General features: G+C 39.6%; 1 protein-coding gene across 1 annotated transcript in view; it reads left to right on the top strand.

Moving 5' to 3' along the window:
* Nucleotides 1-21,303, top strand: part of LOC110963314 (ELKS/Rab6-interacting/CAST family member 1-like) — a 183,013-nt gene that overhangs the window by 52,393 nt on the left and 109,317 nt on the right. Inside the window, 8 exon segments of the mRNA XM_051959255.1 lie at nucleotides 127-219; nucleotides 2,439-2,606; nucleotides 2,719-2,886; nucleotides 9,275-9,412; nucleotides 12,036-12,176; nucleotides 14,846-14,986; nucleotides 17,007-17,200; nucleotides 17,618-17,728. Coding sequence (XP_051815215.1) covers nucleotides 127-219; nucleotides 2,439-2,606; nucleotides 2,719-2,886; nucleotides 9,275-9,412; nucleotides 12,036-12,176; nucleotides 14,846-14,986; nucleotides 17,007-17,200; nucleotides 17,618-17,728 — 1,154 coding nt within the window.

Genomic DNA, 21,303 nt, shown 5'->3' with positions numbered 1-21,303 from the left:
TTCCTCACATCTTGTTTCCCTGCTGGGAGGAGTTCAAATGTGAGAAAGAGACACAAGTGAGGGAATCGAGGAGCCATGCTATTCTAACGTAAAGCCCCCCATGGTGACGCCCTCCTCTCCTGCCAGGTTGAGCAGCTGAAGGAAGAGCTAACTCACAGCCAGTCAGAGAAGGAGGAGCTAAAGCATCGAGTCAATGAGCTTCAGCAGGAGGTGTCTGCAGTAAGAGACGCACCTCGGTGTCTGTTTGCTCTGCCGTCTTCTTTCTTTCTTTCCTTCTCGAGTGGCTGATGCTGACTTCCAGTAGAATCCCAGTAGAATCGCAGCGTTCAGACAGCAGCAAGCAGCTACGACAGTAAAATAGCCACAATCCACACAACAGCTGACAAGTGCATTGTCATAGATTTTGAAATACATATCCTTTTTTAAAGTAAATTCTGTTGCTCTGCTGCAAGATTTAATAGCTTAATTTCCTCTTGCAGTTTTTGTATCATATTGCCAATCAAACAGTTGAATTTTACATACATTGACCAACTTCCTACAACTTAGTGCCATTCACAGAAGCAGAAAATTAAACCTAAATGAAGTTAGAGATTGAAGTCACTGCTCTGAGGACATGAAGGTGTGGCTTTCTCCAAAATTATGTTTCTCAATTCAGGTAGATTTCCTAGTAGAGAGTATTTTTAATTTCATGATCTGGTCAGAAGTCCATTTCTTCCCATTCTGTGTGTGCGATCAGTGGCTGTTGACAGTGTGTAGTTGCTTCTAGCAGTCTGAACATTAAACCACAGAACTGCAGCAGCTGTGCTGTGCTACAGTTTGTGTGTCTCTAACCTGTTTCTCTTCCAACTTGCATGAGGATTTGCTCAGCTAGTGGCTTAGACCAGTTTGCTAAGGGAGTTTGCTTAGGTTGGTTTTAAATAACTGATGTTCTTGTATGGTTTGGGTCCATTCTTTTAATGCATCATTTTAAATTAATTGTCCCAATTGACAGAACATAATGCCAAGAGAATTTTAAATAGGTTATGCCATGTATGGAATGTACCAATTGTCTTTATTTACTGGATTATAGTTATAATTGTGGGCTAACTGAAAGAATTGACCCTGACCTTTAGTACAAATACATAGTTTAGAAATACAAAATTTAATACTGCACCAACTTCCATGTGTGTCTAACTGTTGTTTCCTTTTCAGGAGAGAATTTGGATGTGTTTGTGGATAGTTTTTTTTAAGGATCTCAACATGTTTAGATAATATTAACTGCTTTAACTGATACAATAGACTTTGTCGAAGCCTCTCCCACAAATATCTGTGGCCAACTATGCACCTTTTTTCTCTTGTGTTTCAAATTTTTCTTGAATAAATTAGGCCCGTGACAATCATATACTCTTTCCTTCAAAGAAGTGACAGTATGTGCCCCTGAGCAAGGCAGTGAACACCACTCAGTAGCCAGGTGTCACAGTTCGGTAACCAGCAGCAGCTAACTCTGCTTTTTAACCCTCTGAACCAACCCTAGCAGTTTATTTTAATGCTTTCACTCTTTACCTCACCGTGGGCTAAGTTTTGACTGCAGTACACAATAATGTACCTCCATGTAAACAGAACACCCGGCACAACCATGGCTCAAAGTAGAGAGAAAATGGGTTTTATGCAGTTTGACACAGTTATGTCATAAATAAAAAAACAGTACTCTTTTTGATTGTTTATTTTAAAAAAAAGTACCAAAATTAACAGAAATGTGAACAAAATTTTACTATATATACTATACATATTTTGCTTTTTACATTTTGAATTTCTTTCCATATTTTCCCCCTGTCTGGTGCCTCTAAACACTGCCTGAATTTTTGTCACCGTGCGTCATTCATGGCTTCACAGTTGCACCAATCTAAGATTTTGTTAATTTTCATTACAAAAACCAGAAGTCACATATAATTGCTTCATGGGCCATCAGAAAGCTCAAAATCTGTTGATTATTTCTGTTTTCACCGTTTCTGACTCTGATAAATGCTGTAATTTTGGCAGTTTTTAAAAATCAAACACGCCTTTCAAAGCCTCTGAAAGGTTCGAGGTTCAAAGGGTTAACATGTAAAATAGTGCAGCTGTGAATGAGAACGTTAATAAAAATATCTGCCATGCTCCGTAAATGTCCATTTCTCTCTGAATACAGGTGTAAGGCAGAGATGAAGCAATGCTCTGTAATTCAGGATTTGTCTCTTAAAAGCTTCACTGCTCAGTTCTGTGCACTGCTTATTATTGCACATATTTCCTCTTTTACAGCTGGTCTTCTGCAGTTAGGAGCAATAGCTAAAACCTTTTCACGCAACGTAGAACGAGCGCTCACTTTGTAAAGCTTGTAGTGGATTTAATACATGTATGTGATATATAAAAGCTTGAATCCTCTCATTCTAACTGTCTTTATGCTGAATGTGTGTGTTACTCAGATTGAACAGGCGAAGCAGGAGCTGAGTCGTAAGGACAGCGAGCTGCTGGCTCTCAGGACCAAACTGGAGACTCTGAACAACCAGTTTTCTGACAGTAAACAACATGTGGATGTACTGAAGGAGTCACTCACTGCCAAGGAACAGAGAGCTGCCATACTACAGACTGAGGTTCAGACACTCTGTTTACCTTTTTGTTGCATAGTACAACTGCTTTTTTTCTCTGTTTTTGTAAATCTCTATTTCCACTGACTTTAATGGGTGTGTGTGTGTGTGTAAACAGGTGGATGCTTTGCGTCTTCGTCTGGAAGAAAAGGAGTCTCTTCTGTCTAAAAAGAGTCAGCAGATATCAGAGCTGACGGAGGAGAAAAGTACTCAACAAGGAGAGATCACCGACCTCAAAGACATGCTGGACGTCAAGGAACGCAAAGTCAATGTGCTACAGAAGAAGGTGAGAAGACTCAGAAATACATGAATGTCATTTTGTTGCACTACACTTCTTATAGATCAGTATGCAGTTTGTGGCACTATTTTGTTTATCTGTTTAGCTTTGATGTCTTTTGCTGCAAATGGCACCCACACAGTGCTTGTATCTTAATTAAAAACACAATCAAACTCATCTCTTCGTGTTCAGTGGATTAAGTTTTTAGGGAAAGACTTTGATACTTAATCACCTTCTTGGAGGATGTTATCTAAAATGACAGTGTAAAAGAGGTTTTAAGCTATAATGAATACTGAAATGCATTTCTAAATGATTAATGATTTCCGACCTTTCCTGAAAATTTCATCCAAATCTGTTAGTCCGTTCTTGAGTAATGCTGCTAACAGACAGACAGACAGACAGATAAACAAACCAACGGCGATGTTTTTTACTCCGTTCGAGTAAAAAGCCCAGACACTGCTTGGGGTTCAGAGGGTTAACTTACCATCTGTCATTCATGCCGATAGAAATTCCCTTGCAATCAGAATATGTTGTCATGTGAAGCTTTGACCACTAGATGGAGCTGTAAGACAGTCAGTAGATTAGAAGCTGAAGCAGACAGACCCACAGGGAGACAGACAGATGAGCAGGAAGACAGATAATGTAGGTGCTCTGGAAACTAGAGTTACTGATGTTTTCTGAATATTTTCCTACTTTTCAATATGTACGTTTGTGTGCGTGCGTCTCTCTGGGGTGATGCTGTCAGTTAGATGGATCGGCCGGAGTGACCTCTTGTCTTTCCTGTCTGCTTCACGTACACACAATTCTCTGTCATCCTGACAGGAGTTAGTCAGATATGTGCTTTCAGAAAGAGACGCAAAGCAGGAAAACACACACTGTAGGGGTTTTGAACGTGAGATTGGATGGATGGAGGACGAGGAAGGAATCTGGCAATCATTTAGACAGCAGCATCTAACAAATTTAGTGCAAACATGACAGGAAACAATTCATTTTTTGCTCTCTCCTCGTCCAACCAGTTGTCTATCGGAGAGACGATGTGCAGATAATTGATCAAGACAATCAAGCAGACAGACATAAAGCAAGACGGGTAGGGGGAGGAGAGAGACAGAGTGTGTTTAAATTCAGATGCATACTAATGAGTTCCTCTTGTTTAATAAATGATGACCTCTGGCGTCTTCAAATAGAATACAGTCCGGTGTCTGAGAGGGAGGCAGAGATGCTGCTGACTCCTCCTTGATCTCATCTGCACTTGATTTCCTAATTTCTCCTCGTTTTTTTCCATGCACATAAACTAAAAATGCCTCCTTTGTCCACCTCCTCCTTGTGTTTCCGTCTGGCGCTTGGTGTCAGTGCAGAGGGTGTATTAACGATTAATGGCGAAGGTATTTATGTGAACTCCTGCCGTCCTCTTCGCTTCGTAGTTAAACGTAATCTTGTGTTATTTTTGAGGAACGTTGTGACCTAGAGGAGGAGAACGCCCAGCTGGTTGTTGTTTTGTTAACATATTCCAGTTCATTTGGGGACTCGGATAAGACAAAGCAGAAGCAATAAGTGTGTGTGCGTTTGTGTTCATATATGTGTGTGTGTGTGTGTGTGTGTGTGTCAGCCATCCAGCAGTAGTCAGTTTCAGGAAATGCAGACGGGATCAAAGCGTCTCGCTGCCTCTCAATGTCAAGTGTGTGTGTGTTCGTGAGTGTGTGCGTGATAGCGAGAGGAGGATGTGTCAGTCAAGCTGTCAGGTCAACAGTTGATTAATGAGGTGCTGGAAATGTTTTACTGTATGAGCGCACACACTCGCAGTCTCCGCGGTACTGTAAACGAATGTGTCTCACCTGCACTGGAGTCAAAGGTTACATACCAATCTGACTTTCTTTTGTCAGAGAGGGGTTGTCAGTCACTTGATTTCCTTTTTCTCTGGCAAAAGAACCAACAGCATACCTCTGAAAACCATTCAAGTTCACTTGTTAAAGGTCCCACATGGTGAAAATCCATTGTTGTTGGGTTTTGCGGTTGTTATAAACGTATAAATGTGAAGTAAAAGCGGTTAAGATATGATATTTACAGCTCAATAAGAGTTTCAATGAGCTGCTACATTCCAGCTGAGGAACCAATCGTGGTGTAGCTCAAGCTTTGCATTCTGAGTTCTGCCCCTCACTGGCTGCTGCCTATGAGGTAAGCCGGTCTGAAAAAGCAGCTGCCTCACAGTTCATCAGGTTTGTTTACATTCTGTAGCTTCTTCTGCTAACTCTACATGTGTCAGTCACGAGTAAAGCGCATCATATTCTGCTGCTGGTTGCAAGAGTGAACACAAGAGTCTTCATGCACTCCCAGCATCTGAAAAGCTAAAGAGTGATTGCATGTCCACAGGTCAGAGCTCTATGAAAATAGTTATACTGACATTTCGAGTTGTTAGAAATGCAAAGACCAGTTTGGATCTGGTAAACAAGAACTTGGTGGATTAATGTGTTTTTAGTGTCGCCTGTTGTGCTTCAGTGCAACTTAAGCTCAGCGAGTGCTTTCTTCTTTCCTGCTCTCCGTGCTCACGTATACTGCCTTTTAATACAGCTGAATTCCCGATACAACTTTTTTTATTTACATATTTTCTGTTGCTGTTGTCAGAAAAAAGCACGAGTATAATATAGTGACAGAGACTTTAGAGTCTTTTCCAATTCTGACTGCCCATTTTACAACCACAAACTATCTGATAAACTATCACATATGAGTTCAAACAACAGCTGTGCTTTGAATTCAGGGAATTTCTGTGTAAAATGATCAGGGCAAGTTTAATTCATGCACAAGACAATTCAAAGTGCTTTACAATGACAACGAAAATTATTACAAAGATGATTTAAAGGTATACATTAAAAGCATTTGTTAAAATCATAAGAATCAAAGGTCATTTAAGCAATAAATCAACATGAACTTTTATGATAATAAAAACAATGAAAAAAAACTCAGATAAAAAGAGAGAGAAAATAAAATAACTTTAAAAGTTACAGTGCAGTGCTAGTATTAAGACAGTCATTAATCAAATGCAACAATAAACAAATACATCATTAACCTTGATTTAAAGGAACAGAGACTTTCAACAGGCCTGCGGTTTTCTGGAAGTTTGCTACAGATATGTGGAGCATAAAAACTGAAAGCTGCTTCTCCATTTTTGGTTCTGCCTCTGGGGACAGAGAGCAGATCTTGTACCAGAGGACCTGAGCGATCTGGATGGTTCATATTGTAAAAGGAGGTCACTCATACCCATTCAGAGCTGTATAAACTAACAAAAATATTTTAAAGTCTATCCTCTGAGGGACAAGAAGCCCGTGCAACAACTTCAAAATAGAAGTGGTGTGATCAACTTTTTAGTCATGGTGAGAACTCTAACAGCAGCGTTCTGGATCAGCTGCAGTTGTTTTATGGACTTTTTAGTCAGATCTATAAAGACAATGTTTCAGTAATCTAATCGACTGAAGATAAATGCTTGGACCAGATTTTAAGGTCCAAGAGAGACTTAGAAACAGTAGGAACTCCTGGTTTCACACACTCATTAATGTCTGCTTCAGCTGCAGTCAGATGCAGAGAGAGTCTTCTTCCTGAAGGCAGCATAGACAGGAACAAATCAGCTGCATTTGAAGCCACAGAAAGTAGAACATCCCATTAGGAACAGGATTAAAACTAGAAGTTACGCAGTCATGGTAAAATGAACTATCGTTGCTGTACTTTGAGCAGTAAAAGGAAAAACAAATGCTGGGAAAATGTAATTATTTTGCTGAAAAGAGGCACAATATAGGATCTTAAAATAAGTTTTTAAGATCCTAAGATCATTTTCCTTTTAAAAGAAATGTCTCATTTCTGTACTATCTCGTTCCATTTGTTCCCTCCTTTTCTTCCTGAACACCGCAAAGTTGACATAACTCCTTATCTTTGTCTGTGATCTCTCTCCCTCTCTGACAGACACACACGTTTGTGCTTTGTTGTGTTTGACCCTTAGTTGCATAATTTATTCCCTAGCCCCTTACCCCAACTTTAACCACCACAGCTTTCCCTAATTGTAACTCTACAGCCAAGTCCGAACCCTCAAACAACGTTGAAGGGTCTGTGCTGAAATGAGGGCTCACTTTCCAAAACTGTACTCATTTGTAAGGCCTATAAGTCAAGTTGGTCCTCACAGAGATAGATGTATGAGAACACACATATACGTATATGCATGCACCGACACACACACACTTTGTGGGTTCAGGGAAAGAGTGGCTCCTTCAGTTATTTCTGCTGATTTGGTGTTTTAACAGAAAATGAATCTGCTACCAAATCGCTGTGAGAGGACACAGGGGGGGGGAAGAAAGAGTGGGAGGCAGAGATTGTGTATTTAGAGAAAGAGTTAAAGTTTATATTTGACAGTACCTCTCAGTTTTTTTTAAGTGCAGAAATTTGTAGACAGAATTACATTAGAGCGGTTTACAAGAGGTTGTTTGACATAGTAGCAGGCAGAGACTGAAAACATAAAATGAATCTGCTTTGACATGAATGTGAGAAGAAACAGGATAAAAAAACTGAAGGAATGCAGGAGGGAGAAATGAAAAGTGCAATAAAAAAAAGCTGTAGGTGTTGTCCTCTTTTGTAATCTTTAAATATATGTTCTGCAGTTTGTCTGAATGTTTAATGGCTGTCAGATAAAGTTATACTAATGGGTGTAAAAAAGAACAATTTTACTTGTTAGCTCAAGAAAATGGGAAGCCAACATAAATAATGTAACAAACAGTGAGTGCTTGAATCAGATAAGCCTTGCTTTTAAAATAACTAACATTTAAATGCCTGTTATATAATTATTTGACTGTATTGTTAGATTGTCTTCATTTTTTTTTCATATAACTCACTTTAAATCCCTGGACCTCAAAAGCAAGCCAGTCGGTTTAATAGGTACAGTATGTTATCTTTTAAAACAGAGCCAAATTTCACAATGTATCAGAGCCAAAAATAGTAAAAGCAGAAAAAACTGCCAGATTTCAAACTTTCTGAGAGTTCTTGAACATATCATGTGTGATGTGAAGTTCTGTTGGAAAATGAAACAAATCCTAGCTTAAAATCATGATATTCGATCAAAATCCCTTTTTCCCACAAGGTTCGTTTGAATATTCTCCACAAATGAAGCATTGACTCCAACCTGATTTTGTAAAAACAAATAAAAAATTCTTTCCTGAATGGTGCAACTGAAAGGTCATGGGAGACTTTGTTACTACAGCAGTCATGTAAAAAAAAACAACAACAATTCAGCTACTGGACTGAACTGCAGGATGTGTTTTCACTAAGCAGATAGGGAACCAGTATGGAAACTAAATAGAAATATATGTTGTAAAATATCTATAGTCTATAGAGTCAAAGAAATTCACTTTTTGTCATGTCTTCTTTAAAAAAACTTATACACTACCGTTCAAAAGTTTGGGGTCACCCAGGCAATTTCATGTTCTCCATTAAAACTCACACTTTGCTAACATAACTGCACAAGGGTTTTCTAATCATCAGTTAGCCTTTCAACACCATTAGCTAACACAATGTAGCATTAGAACACAGGAGTGATGGCTGCTGGAAATGTTCCTCTGTACCCCTATGGAGATATTCCATTAAAAATCAGCCATTTCCAGCTCGAATAGTCATTTACTACCTTCATATTTCTGATTTATTTAATGTTATCTTCATTGAAAAAAACTGCTTTCCTTTCAAAAATATGGACATTTCTAAATAACCTGAAACTTTTGAACAGTAGTGTATATATGGCTTTATAACTGTGTTATATTGCAGTAAAAAAAATGTGATAGGAGCAAAAAATGTCCTGATTTGGAAGGTTTAATTTAGTGGTAGTGATGCATTTTAGTGAAGACATATCATATAAATAATCGAGACCTTCATCATTTATTACTGTTATAAGTAATAAACCATTACCAACCAGTATCAACCAGGCTGATTCCATATAACAAAGCCTTTGGTAGGTTAACTGCTACCTGCGTACAAAGTTAAAAAAAAAAAAAGTTACAAACAACAAAAGAACAAAACATTAATTAAATGTGTGTTTAGAATACAAGCCTGTAGATGTCATGTTACATAATATGTGTTTAGTTTACTGCACTGTATGACTGCACAGATTTTTTTGTTTTCATTTTTTGAGACTGCAGTTTTTCATCTCAGCAAGTATATTTTCTTTTATTGGTTTTTGTTTATAGTTGCTATTAAAATGAATTCAAGCGTTAAAATTACTGTGTGGCTTTATTTTGAAGCACCTGCTCCACTGCTTTATTTTGGCTGAATCTGAGTTAAACCTGCCAACAAAATACCGTTCAGTGGCAGACAGGTGAATTGTGCATCAAATACAACACAGCTGATGAGTGTTTTTGTCATTTTGTCTCTGCAGATAGAGAACTTGCAGGATCAGCTGCGGGATAAAGAGAAACAGCTGAGTGGCCTGAAAGACCGAGTCAAGTCTCTGCAGACGGACACCTCCAACACAGACACCGCACTGGGAACACTGGAGGAGGCTCTGGCCGAGAAGGTACTCACACACCCATCACTGGTCAACCTCAGGTCAACTCTCGAGCAAGGTTACATTAATAAAACCTCTATGAGCAAAACCGCCGACCACCCACGCGATGACCAAATGACTCTGGATAAATGGAAATGAACCAATAATCACACTGGCTGTTTCATTATTAAATCGTTCACAGCCTGTGTTCATAAAAGATTAGGAACTGTCCAACACGCAGCCACAGGGCTCCAAGTTACTCATCGGTCGCTGTTTGGTCTGAACGTTCAGCCGCAGAACAGCACAGAGCCTCCTGTTTTATGACTCTTCAGGCTGCTCTCTGCGGGGACTCGACCCTGAATCTGGGAAACCAACCAATGACACTTACACCAGCGAACCGCTTTAACGTGTTTGATGAGAATTTATTTTTGTTCTGTTGTGTGTGATTATGTTACCAACTCAATCTCCTTTGCACTTGCACACGCACAGGAAACAGGGCTATTAATTGTCCAGTGACTAATATTTTGGGTGTCAGCTAGATGTGTGAGTGTTGGCAGGACGATGCGGCCGACGACTCCTGCTTCACTCAAACAACTTTCACAAGCTTTTTCCCCCTTCATTTTTATTATTTGCCTTTTGATATATTTCATCTGTGTCTTTCTTCCTTTTCCATCTTTATACTCTTTTTTGCTGCTTTCTTTTCATCTTCTAGTTCTTTTCTTTATCTGAAACATGCTGAAAAATTTTATAAAGTTTATATAAAAAGACATTTTGAAGTCCCCTCACTCCAGTGAATATCTGCGCTTTCATTCTGTTAGCATAATATTTTTCAAAAACGTATTCAAGTATTTAATACTTCATAAAAAAGTCTAAATTCTGGAGGACTGTCATTGACATATGGCATTCCTAAGTCTTACTTTTAACCTGAACTTAGCTATAACATGAGCTGAAAACAATACTTGTTTACCGGTTAGTTTTTCACCATGTTTGTATAAAACTGCTTTCATTTTTGATTCATGATTTAAATATTTTTTTAAGCACAAACTGCAAACATTTGTCTGGGTCCAGCTTCTCAAATGAGACAAATTGATACTTTCCTGTTTTAATGTGATCATAAATTGAAGATGTTTTGGTTTTGTACCAATGCCACTCTAAAACATGGCTCAGTGGGTAGAGTGGCCATCTTGCAATCGGAGGTTTGCGGGTTCGATCCTCGGCCTGTCGAGCTCATGTCGAGGTGTCCCTGAGCAAGACACCGAACCCCTAATTGCTCCTGATGGGTCGTGGTTAGCACCTTGCATGGCAGCTTCCGCCATCAGTCTGTGAATGGGTGAATGTGACCTGTCATGTAAAGCGCTTTGGGTACCTTGCAGGTATAGTAAAGTGCTATTTAAATACAGACCATTTACAATGCAAAAATGAACAAACTATTTAATTACTCCACCAAGCAACGCGGCAGAGTTATGTGACAATTGGCGTCGGTTTGTCTGTCTGTCTGTCTGTGCGCAACATTACTCAGAAGCGGACGAACGGATTTGGATGAAATTGTCAGGGACGATCAGAAATGACACAACCACCAAGTGATTAGATTTTGGTAGTGATGCGGCATATAGTCTGGATCCATGGATTTGTTAAAGATCTCAGTATCATTGCGAGATAGCGACACGGTGTCACTGTAACTATGACAACAAGTGAACGCTACGTCAGCTGCTTGATGATGATCACGTGATTGTGATCCTACTACAAATCCACCACTGCGGACTTATCATGACTTCGGAATTTGATCCGTCGGAAATGATACAAGGAACAATTGATTAAATTGTGAGGGTGTCCCATCAACTCCTGCCATCTGCTACATATTTAGGTCACGCAATTCGATATCTGTACATAACGTACACATGCATAACACACGCATGTGCTCAGTGCAAGATAAAATTTGTTAGTGGGTTCATCTGTATTAAATGACCACATTCTACAGTGCTGTGATTTCTGATCATCAACAACTAATAAACAAAATGCTGCATTTTTGACAATGCCATATGGAGCTAATGAACAGTCCTGAAGGAGTACTTTTATACTCTTCTTGTGCTTTTCTTGTTCGTAACGTAATGGATTGATTGAATTACCCTGAAAATTGTTTGCATGAACCTTAATCCTACAACTAAACACAGAACAAAGTGTCATCACTTTAAAAGTGTGACTCAGGTTGGTCCTCACCAAGATACACACCCAAAACACAGTCTTTCGTTTTGTGTGTAGCTTTTGTAAGTGTGAACTTTTGTACTTTTGCTTGAACTGGCCTCTGTGTTGTTCTATAGCTACAGAGATCGACTATTGTGTTTTAGTGGTTGTGAATTTTACATCTCGTGCCAAAACATATTACGCGTCTCAAATCGCTGTTGGCTGTTAGATCCTGTCAGAGCTGCCATGTACATAAAGTTTAATGCGACTGTTATTAGTATAGAAACTTGATCCTGAGTAACTGTGAATGACTGCTGGAGTGAATGAGGTGATTTTATTCTCTGTCTGTTTCTCTTTTTCCATCATTCACTCTACCTCCACTACCTTATTCCTCCCTCTCTTCCTCTGCTCTCTTAACTTTATCCTTTTCCGTCCTTCTAATGTTTACTCCTCTGTCCTCCTCTATCTCCAGGAACGTATCATCGACCGGTTGAAGGAGCAGCGCGAAAGGGAGGAGAAGGAAAAGGGGGACGAGATGGAGTCCAGTAAGAAGGAGCTGAAAGAGCTGAGGGAGAAAGTCTCCCAGCTGCAGGCTGACCTGGCTGACCGTGAGGTAGAACACACACTAATGAATCCACAAACACACACTTCCATATTTGTGCTATAAGTCAGACAAGCACACTCTGTCTCTTCTCCTCTCCTGCTCTGTGTTCCTGTCAAGACAACGTGATTGATCTATCACTGTAGAACAGACCTCGAATCCTCCCAAGGTCCTCGCGTTGAAGGACAACAATGATAACAAAGTCATGTTTCCTTGACAACAAAATGCAAAGGCTCACAACCAACGGAAACAGTGATCAGAGCTGAATTCTTCTCGCTGTGACCTTTTGTGATTCGTACAAAACACCACAACAGAGGCAGAGAGGGAGAAACAGAGAATGACAAAGCAGTCTCAGGCTCTGTCTTCTCTTTATTTGCCCTGCTGGAGCTGGGCAGCACCGTAGGAAAGTTCCAACTAACCACCTCAGGAAACCAAAATCAAGCAAAACAAATATTTTAACGCAGTGTCCATCAGGAACAGGTGCAAACCCAGTTATGCTTTTTGTAATAATACTTTTCCCATGAGAAAGCAATTAAGTTGTAGGAAAAACAGAGGCAGACGTCAAATCGGAACCACGACAACCACCAAAATGGCACCATTTCTATTGAGGAAGAAAGTGATGTGGCAGGGTTTAACTATATTTAACTCATTACAACTTTAAAAATATCTAACCAATCTATCCTAATTTACCACTTCCTTTTTTAATAAATATCCCTAACTCACCAGATGCTTTTAACTCTCTGACCTCCACGTAGTTTTGGAGTGTTTTTTGCTCCTGTCACTATGGGATCATTTTGCACCACAACATAAAGTCCTGCACCTCTATGAAACAGAACAACCATGAGTGCAAGTAGAGAGAACCTAAAAATGTCTTCTGTGTAATATTATAAAGATTTAATGCCATAAATCATGAAATAAAAAAAAAAACGTTGAACAACCTGGATTCCACGTGGACAATATTTTCCAAGCGCCCATCGGTTTTTTTATTATTTCCATTTTTTAATTTCTTTCCATAATTGTTTCCTATCTATCCTAAACACATCCTGCAGTTTGGCTGAAAAGTCCCAGATTTATTTATTTTTTGGTCACAGTTGGTCACAGATTAGTCAGTCGTAGCTTTTCCGTTTCTTTGTGGAGGACAGAATTTTTTGTCTTTTGCAGAATCCAGTTAATGTGAACCATTTTGTTTTGGGAGAGTTTTTAGTAAATCTTTTTGGCCTTTATGTTTTTGCCTGTCTTATGTAGGACAGTGGAGAGAGAGACAGGAAGCGTGGGTTGAAGAGTGGGGGAATGACATGCAATAAATGGGGACTATAGCCCCTGTTTATGGGTCGCCCAGATAGCTCAGCTGGCTGAGTGGGCGACCCATAAACGGGGCTATTTGGAGAACTTTTACACAGTCTGCAGTTCAGCTGAAAGGTGCCTGAATTTTTTGTCATGACGCTCTTGCTCACAGTTGAGTCAGTAATGGCTTACAATTTACACAGGCCTTTCAACACCATTAGCTAACACAATGTAGCATTAGAACACAGGAGTGATGGTTGCTGGAAATGTTCCTCTGTACCCCTATGGAGATATTCCATTAAAAATCAGCCATTTCCAGCTAGAATAGTCATTTACCAGATTAATAATGTCTGCACTGTATTTCTGATTAATATACGTCACAAATTGATGTTTTATATTCCACATTTCACTTGTGTATTAAGTAAAAGTCGGCTCTGTATTGAGCTTTAATGACTGTACAGACATTGTGCACTATTTATGGTATGAAAGCTGCATTGATCTCATCAAACTGTCAACAAAAAAGTTAAACTGTGTCTTTACAGGGGTCATTATGATGTTTTTGTAGTAAAAACTCCATTGTGCCTTTTTTGACTTTAGCTCTTTGTCTACTTTTAGTGATTGTTGGGTCATAAAACCTGTTACAGTCCTGTTTTATAATTTGAGAAATACATGGGAAAACTCCCTGAGAAAACAAGCATTCCTCTGTACAGTGCTAAACGCAGATGTGAGGTTTGTCTAACAACAGCAGTGTATACGCGTTCCTAAATATAATCCGAGTAAGCAGCAAGGTTTCTCCGACCGAAGCCCAGTCAAACATGATGAACCGTAGTCTGGAGTTGGTATTGTCAGTCAAGGGTAAAATTACATGTCTGAGTGTCTCTCCTTCTGGTCTCGCTGGTTTCTGTTTCACTGCCCCTACCAAAAGAGGAAAAGACCAGAAAGGAAAGGGAGAGCGAGACTTCACGGGTGGAGGGATTGAGCCTGAGAAAAGGGGCAGGTCAGCGGGAAAGATTATGACCAACAGGGAACAGAATCTATCATTAGCTGTGGAAGAACACCTGAAAGGATAATTCTGGTTCATTGCAACTTGAAATTCATTTTTGGAATATTATACATGATTGATTAGAGGTCCTGTCTGTAGTAATAGTGTGCTTTTGAAATAAACCCTTTTTATCAGTTAAACCTCATAGTAGAGTGGCAATGACTTACTTTTTTTGGCAAATGCACTGTTATATGCAACCAGCAGGAAATGAGAAACCAGAGTTGTAATAAAACACAATAATCCTTTAATTGGTGTTAGTGAAGAGACAGTTGATATGAGCAGATTAACCCCAGAGCAGCTCCTTGTTATCACTCTTTGTCTCACTCCCTTATTCGTCTTTTTTTCCCCCATCCAGACGTCAGTGTTGGATCTGAAGGAGAAAGCTTCTTCTTTAGCCTCCTCGACTCTGAAGAAGGACAACAGGCTGAAAAGTCTGGAAATCAGCCTGGAGCAGAAGAGAGAGGAGTGCATCAAACTGGAGAACCAGCTGAAGAAGGTTAGACCATTAATTGAAGTGGAGTAAAGACTCATTGGTGGAATTCTACAAACTTAAAATCTCCTTTATTGTCGGCTATATTTGGACCAAAACAGGTGCACTTTTTAAGGCGTAATATGACAAACAAGACACAATTAGACAGTGTTATTTATCACATGAAACTCAGTGGTGAAGAAAACACAAGGCTGCAACACACATCTCTTTCTCCCCTTTTTGTTTTCTCCCTTAACTGGTATCCAAGTCTGCTTTTGTGTGCTCCCATATCACACACTCTCTCCCACACAGCAGCCCATAAAATGGTGTGTGTGTGACGGCTTGCTGACAGCCTTACAGTCGTTTTCACAGACCGGAGAAGACAGCAGCTCCACCACACCCTGAATGTGTATGTAGGTCTGTGAGTGTAATGATGTATGTGTGACAAACACACAGAGGGGGAATGTGTACGGAGGTGTCAGTGGATCTTTGGACTTCATTTCATAGTCTCTTTCTGTTACTATATAGATGGGAAAAAAGGCATTCTGCATGTGACATTGTGTGTGCGATGTTTCTTTCTTTCTTTCATTATTTGTCTTTCTCTCTCTCCTCCACCCAGATCTTCTTATATCGTCAAACACCCAAACATTTCCTCTCCACATAAAGACCTGTAAAAACTGTTGTGCTCTTCCAAAACTAATAGGGTTTATGCATTGTGGGACCGAGGCGTGTGCACACACACACACAAAGTCGATCCATCCCAAGAGCAACATTTGCTTCTGGGAAACACACACAGCTGTTCTAACCTCTAAGCTGCTTATAACTTGTTTTATTTTTCTTTATTTTATTTCACCTCTTTCTCATTTTCTGTATCTTCTGTGGCGCTTTAGCAAAACAGAAGGAAGAAGACTTATTATTTTTAATTAGTCACATTTTTATGTTAATGCTAATCTTTAGACAAAGCAGAATTGTGCACATTTCATGTTTTGTGTGTGTGTGTGTGTGTAACCAATCCGAATGTCAGTGAGTCAAACTAAAATGCTTCAAATTTTCAATAACACCGATAACACAGCATTTGAAAACACGATGTGTAAGTCTAAAAGATTTACAACCAAATGCCTTAAAAAACATGAGACATTCCAATCACCCTTAGCTAAACTGTTCTATGTTTAGTGCTGCTCATGCTAAGCTAAAATGCTGAACGAGGTAAAAAGTATGCCTAAACATCATCATGTCGGCATGCTAATTAGCATCTATAGCTCAAAATGCTGCCGTACCTTGCAGCAGTGTGGCTGTTGGCTGTTGTTTACCCGTCATAATAAGGAGATTTTTTTATTTTATGCCGCCACGCACCAAAAAGTGTCTGTTTCCAGCTGTATTTACAAAAGACAAAATCCTCTTATGCAGCCTTCTTTGGGAGAATGTGGAGAAAAGCTGAGAAGCTGCTGAGGATTCATCCCATAATTTAGAAAAACAAACAGCTTAACAAGTTTTATGCATTATTTATGTTTTTGTATATCTTTATTTCTTCTTCATGTGTTGGCAGAAACATGGAATATAGTAGGCTGTGTGTTTATGTTGTCCTTGTCCATTGTTGTATTGATATTTAAATACATTTTTCTCGCTTTTTGAAAATAAAAATCAAACTGTTTTAGACAAACAGAAATGAATAAATCTTAAATGTACTGTACATAACCTTCTGAAATCCTGTATGGAACACGTATCTCTCTTCTAAACATGACAATCTACCAGATGGACTAAATGCAAAATTGTTGAGGTCAGTGTCTTGTATATGGAATCATATCTGTTCCCTAAAACTGGTCTGAAAATGTAATTTCCTTTGCCAAAAACCACTTATGGACCCATTATAGCCTTAAATGGTTTATAAAAGCATGTTTCACGTTCATCCATCCAACCCATCCTCCACACACATGTTGATACTGGCGCCTTCTTTTTATTCCAAACTTATCGGTTTCGATCAGATTGTGGTCACCTCATTTTGAAAGCTAACTCTCAGTTTATTTTTAATAATTAATCTCCGTTCCAGGCTCAGAGTGCAGCGGCCGAGTCCCAGGCCAGCACTGAACTCTCTGAACGCATCTCCTGCCTGGAGCAGGAAGTGACCCAGCACAAAGAGGATGCTGGGAAAGCCCAATCTGAGGTGGAACGACTTCTGGAGATCCTCAGGGAGATGGAGAATGAAAAGAACGACAAGGAGAAGAAGATCCACGAATTGGAGAGGTAAGAGAGGAGGAAGAGTAGATTAAACACAGGAACAGATTTTTTATAATGCTCCTACATCTCTTTCCTTCTTGTATTAACCTTTATCTATGAAAAATGATGTATTTTCTTGTTGAAATGATCCTTTTATGCAATAATAATCTCCACTTTGTAGGCCATTTTGACAACATACTAGTGGAAGGTAAACTTCCCTGTAACACTAACTCATTAGTTGTCACCTTAGCTCACCTCTTCCTCTCCCTTCTTTCCTCCCCTGTTCTCCGATTGTTCTCCGCTTTATTCCCTACGTCATCCCACATCTCTTCCTTTATCACATTATCCACATGTTTGTATACGCTAAAACGTGTACATTCATGTGGTTCTGCATCTGCGTGAGTGGGTTTATGTTTGTGCACGTGTGCGTTCATGACATCCCAGAAATCCCTCTGCCTCTCATTTGTGGCGTTCTCAGCAGTCGCGAAAACAAGCCCCTCCCCCTGCTGCCTCTCAGCAGCCAATGGGGGGGCTGGTGTGGGACTACTTGGGCACGTGAGTGGCTGGCCGCCCTGTCAGCCAGTTGGTTGTCTGACTACTGCACGACAAAAACTCACTTTGCTTGAAGGAAGACGGGACATGAGAGCACTACGATAACAAACCCCCATGTGGAAAAGTTAATGGGATGAAACAGTTGTTGCTTTAAAAGTGAATCCTGAGATGGTTCAGCTAAACTTTGCCTACAAGGGTTGATCCAAAAGTTCTTTGACTGTGCAGTGAGTGTATTATGCAGCATGTGCAAGCAGTAACTTGTCATGGGTCTGGTGTGTTACGTGGCACATCAACAACAGGACCTGTGTTACACATTTATATTTGACCACCGGTAAGTGCAAATTTGCGATTTCTCCCTGGACCGTAAATTGGAGCATAGAAATCTGTCAGTCAGCACAGGGTACAAGTCGACCTTTATGTAGAGGATCATTTGCTGGGTGACGCAAGCTCTGTAGCTACCACTAGGAGCGGAAACAACAGGTTTTACCATTGAAAAGGCTGCAGTTTCCAAAACCAGACAAGGTGCATCAGGTCAGGAGGGCACCAGGAGCGTGCATATTATTTTGTACAACATTCCGATGGCTGTGCACCAGGAAGTAGTTCCCAAATTTGACTGTCAAGACAGAGACTACTGTAGCGTCCTTTGGAATTTGAGGGAAAATTTTCAGTGCAAACAACCTGAACTTTGGTGTGTTGGCATGAGTCACTTAGAAATGTCCTTATTTTTGAAAGAAAAGCAGCTTTTTCAGTGAAGATAACATTGAATAAATCAGAAATACAGTGTAGGCATTGTTAATGTGGTAAATGACTATTCTAGCTGGAAACAGCTGATTTTTTAATGGAATATCTCCATACGGGTACAGAGGAACATTTCCAGCAACCATCACTCCTGTTCTAATGCTACATTGTGTTAGCTAATGGTGTAGAAAGGCTAACTGATGATTAGAAAACCCTTGTGTAATTATGCTAGCACATGAATAAAAGTGTGCGTTTTAATTGAAAATGTGAAATACTCTGAATGACCCCAAACTTCTGAATGAGGTAGGTTTTTTGGCAACAGCACAGTCATTGCTCTTGACCCTCCTTACTCACCAGATTTCTTTCTCTGCGACTTCTTCCTTTTCCACAAAAGGTAATTCAAGTTAAAGGGTCATTATTCTGACACAGTTTCAGAGATTCTCAGATGGTGCTCAGCATGTTTACATAACCGGACTTCCAGGGAGTGTTACAAGTAGTGCAGAAGCACTGGGAATGGTGTGCTGCTGCTTAAGGAGATTACTTAACCAGGACTACCTGTCAAATTTAAATCAGACATGGTTTCTGATTTTTATAGCCACCAGCTCATAACTGATCAACCCTTGTATAGTAATAAAAAAGTAAATAACAACCAAATGCAATTTGTCCCGAGATTTCTCCTGTTTGCCAGCCTTTTCCACATGGGACAGAGCTGAGTATGTTCACTAATAATCACCCTTAAAGAGTTGCAGCATTGGTCCCCTTCTACTCACCCAGTTTCTCTGTTATGGCTTATTCGGTCCGTTCTCTCTCTCCCATGTCCAGAAATTGGAGCTTGAACATCTAAGCTTGAACAGAAGTTTTAGTCTGCGGTATGACAAGCCAAACAACTCCCAAAGTTTGTAAAATGAGGGCACAGTTTGGCACCAGAGATGCTGTACAGCGAGAAACTCTTTGAGCCTCTGTTCCTGTCAATGATGCAACTCTTTCATTTAGTGGCTCTGTTTTTTCGCTTCACTTTTGCTTTACTTGCAGCACAGGATGCTTGACTTGCAGAGTTTAACACACACACTTTTTCTTACATTAGGAGTCTGGGCAGTTCTCTAAGTTCTTTAAAGTTCTTTTTATAATAACAGATTCCTGTTTCTAACTACTTTTCTACTTGTCTGTATAATTTCGGATTAACCTCTCTGTCTCTCACTCTTTCTGCCTGCCTATGTACTGAATCTACCTCAATAGCTAGTCTTCTATTTTCTCTGTTTGATTATTGTCTGCCTGTAGCCTCTGTTTGCTTGCATGACTCCCAAACTGTATGTTTATCTGTTGTTTTGAATATCTGTTTCATGCCTACGTGTCTGTTTATGTGTCTGTCTTTAAAGAGAGCAAAGCAGAACAGAAGAGTGAGACTTTTTGTATGAAACCTGCACCTTAAAACAGGGTCACGGGCCTTTCTGGCCAAGTGGTAAATGATAGTACTGGGTGAAGTGATCCAAAACCTTGTATTGGTTGCATTTTTGGTCGGTTTATTGAGTAATGGAGAATGTAGCAAGATTAAAGTTTGTCTTCGAGGGTTGGATGGGTCAGAAGCTGTCTGTGGTCATGAAATCTGGTCCGTCTCTCTGCCTTCATGCCTCCTGAAGGCTTTGATTTCTGAACTTTCATATGCCGTCTGTCAGCGCCTTCCCTCTTTAATCTTTTCCTCCAGTTTCTTCCTTGGGCACAGACTCCAACCATTCCCACTCTGAACTCTCTTCTCTTCCATAAGTTGAATGTAAAACGTAATGGCTGTTAATGATTTTAGTTAGATTCAGAATTTCCTCGCTGTGTCTCCGTCTGTCTAGTAGAAATACTACAGTAATATTAATTCAGCACCAGGTGACTTCAAACGTGTGTGCTTTAACTGCATGTGTTATTTTATCTGCCAGTAGCCACAAATGCAGATTTACAGCACCACTAAGTTTGCGGACAACATTTCAATGCAACTAAATAGGCATTTACTGTTGCAGATCAGTGTACATGTGGGAGTTTTTACGTTATTAAATCAAAAAGATGTTTCTTTGTCCCTGCGGAGTAAAATAAAATTAACGATTCTTGCAACTGATATTTAATATCTGAACTTTGCGGGCGGCTCTTAGGAAACTGGAAAAGTATTAAATTTAAGGTTAGTACAGTATGTCTGTGAAGAATATCCTATAATGGGAAAATTGAGATTAACTAGACTTTTATTGGGAAATTTAACTTTCCTTTTGCAGTCATTAGTGTGAAGTAAGTGGTTTGTAGAAGTTATATTAAACTGTGCAAGGATATGAAGTAGTTTTTACATCTCCACATATATTGGTTTCATTCAGCTATTATTAGACATGTGATGACGGAAACTGTGCCTGTCTAATTTAAGGCTGTGGTTAAGCTTTAATAAAGTGAAACACAGCGAAGAAAAGGCCATTATTGAGTGTTCACTAAGTACCGTCCCTGTTACTGTTGCTTCACACCTTGTCCTACCTCTTAGATCAAACCTGATGCAGTTTTTTAAATCATTTTTCATGCAGAAATAGAGTGAGTGATGATTTTACCATCTGTTTTATTACAGATTTTGTCACTTGTAGCGTTCTGGCTATTTACACTAATATTACATCCATAAGTTGCTAGCTCACTTTGCAAATGCTTTTAGCTGACCCCTTTAAAAAGCACAACACCTTCTCACATTAGGAGTTTCATTTTTATTGATGAATTTCCCTAAAATCAATAACGGCGGTATAGAGCTGTTATCCTAAACTCTTGAGCATCTTGGACAGACTTCCATACAGTGGGTAAAAACTGCACAGTAAATGAGGTAGTTATGAACA

Source organism: Acanthochromis polyacanthus, chromosome 1 (assembly GCF_021347895.1).
Source record: "Acanthochromis polyacanthus isolate Apoly-LR-REF ecotype Palm Island chromosome 1, KAUST_Apoly_ChrSc, whole genome shotgun sequence".
Lineage (NCBI taxonomy): Eukaryota > Metazoa > Chordata > Actinopteri > Pomacentridae > Acanthochromis > Acanthochromis polyacanthus.
This window is presented reverse-complemented; position numbering and strand designations above follow the sequence as displayed.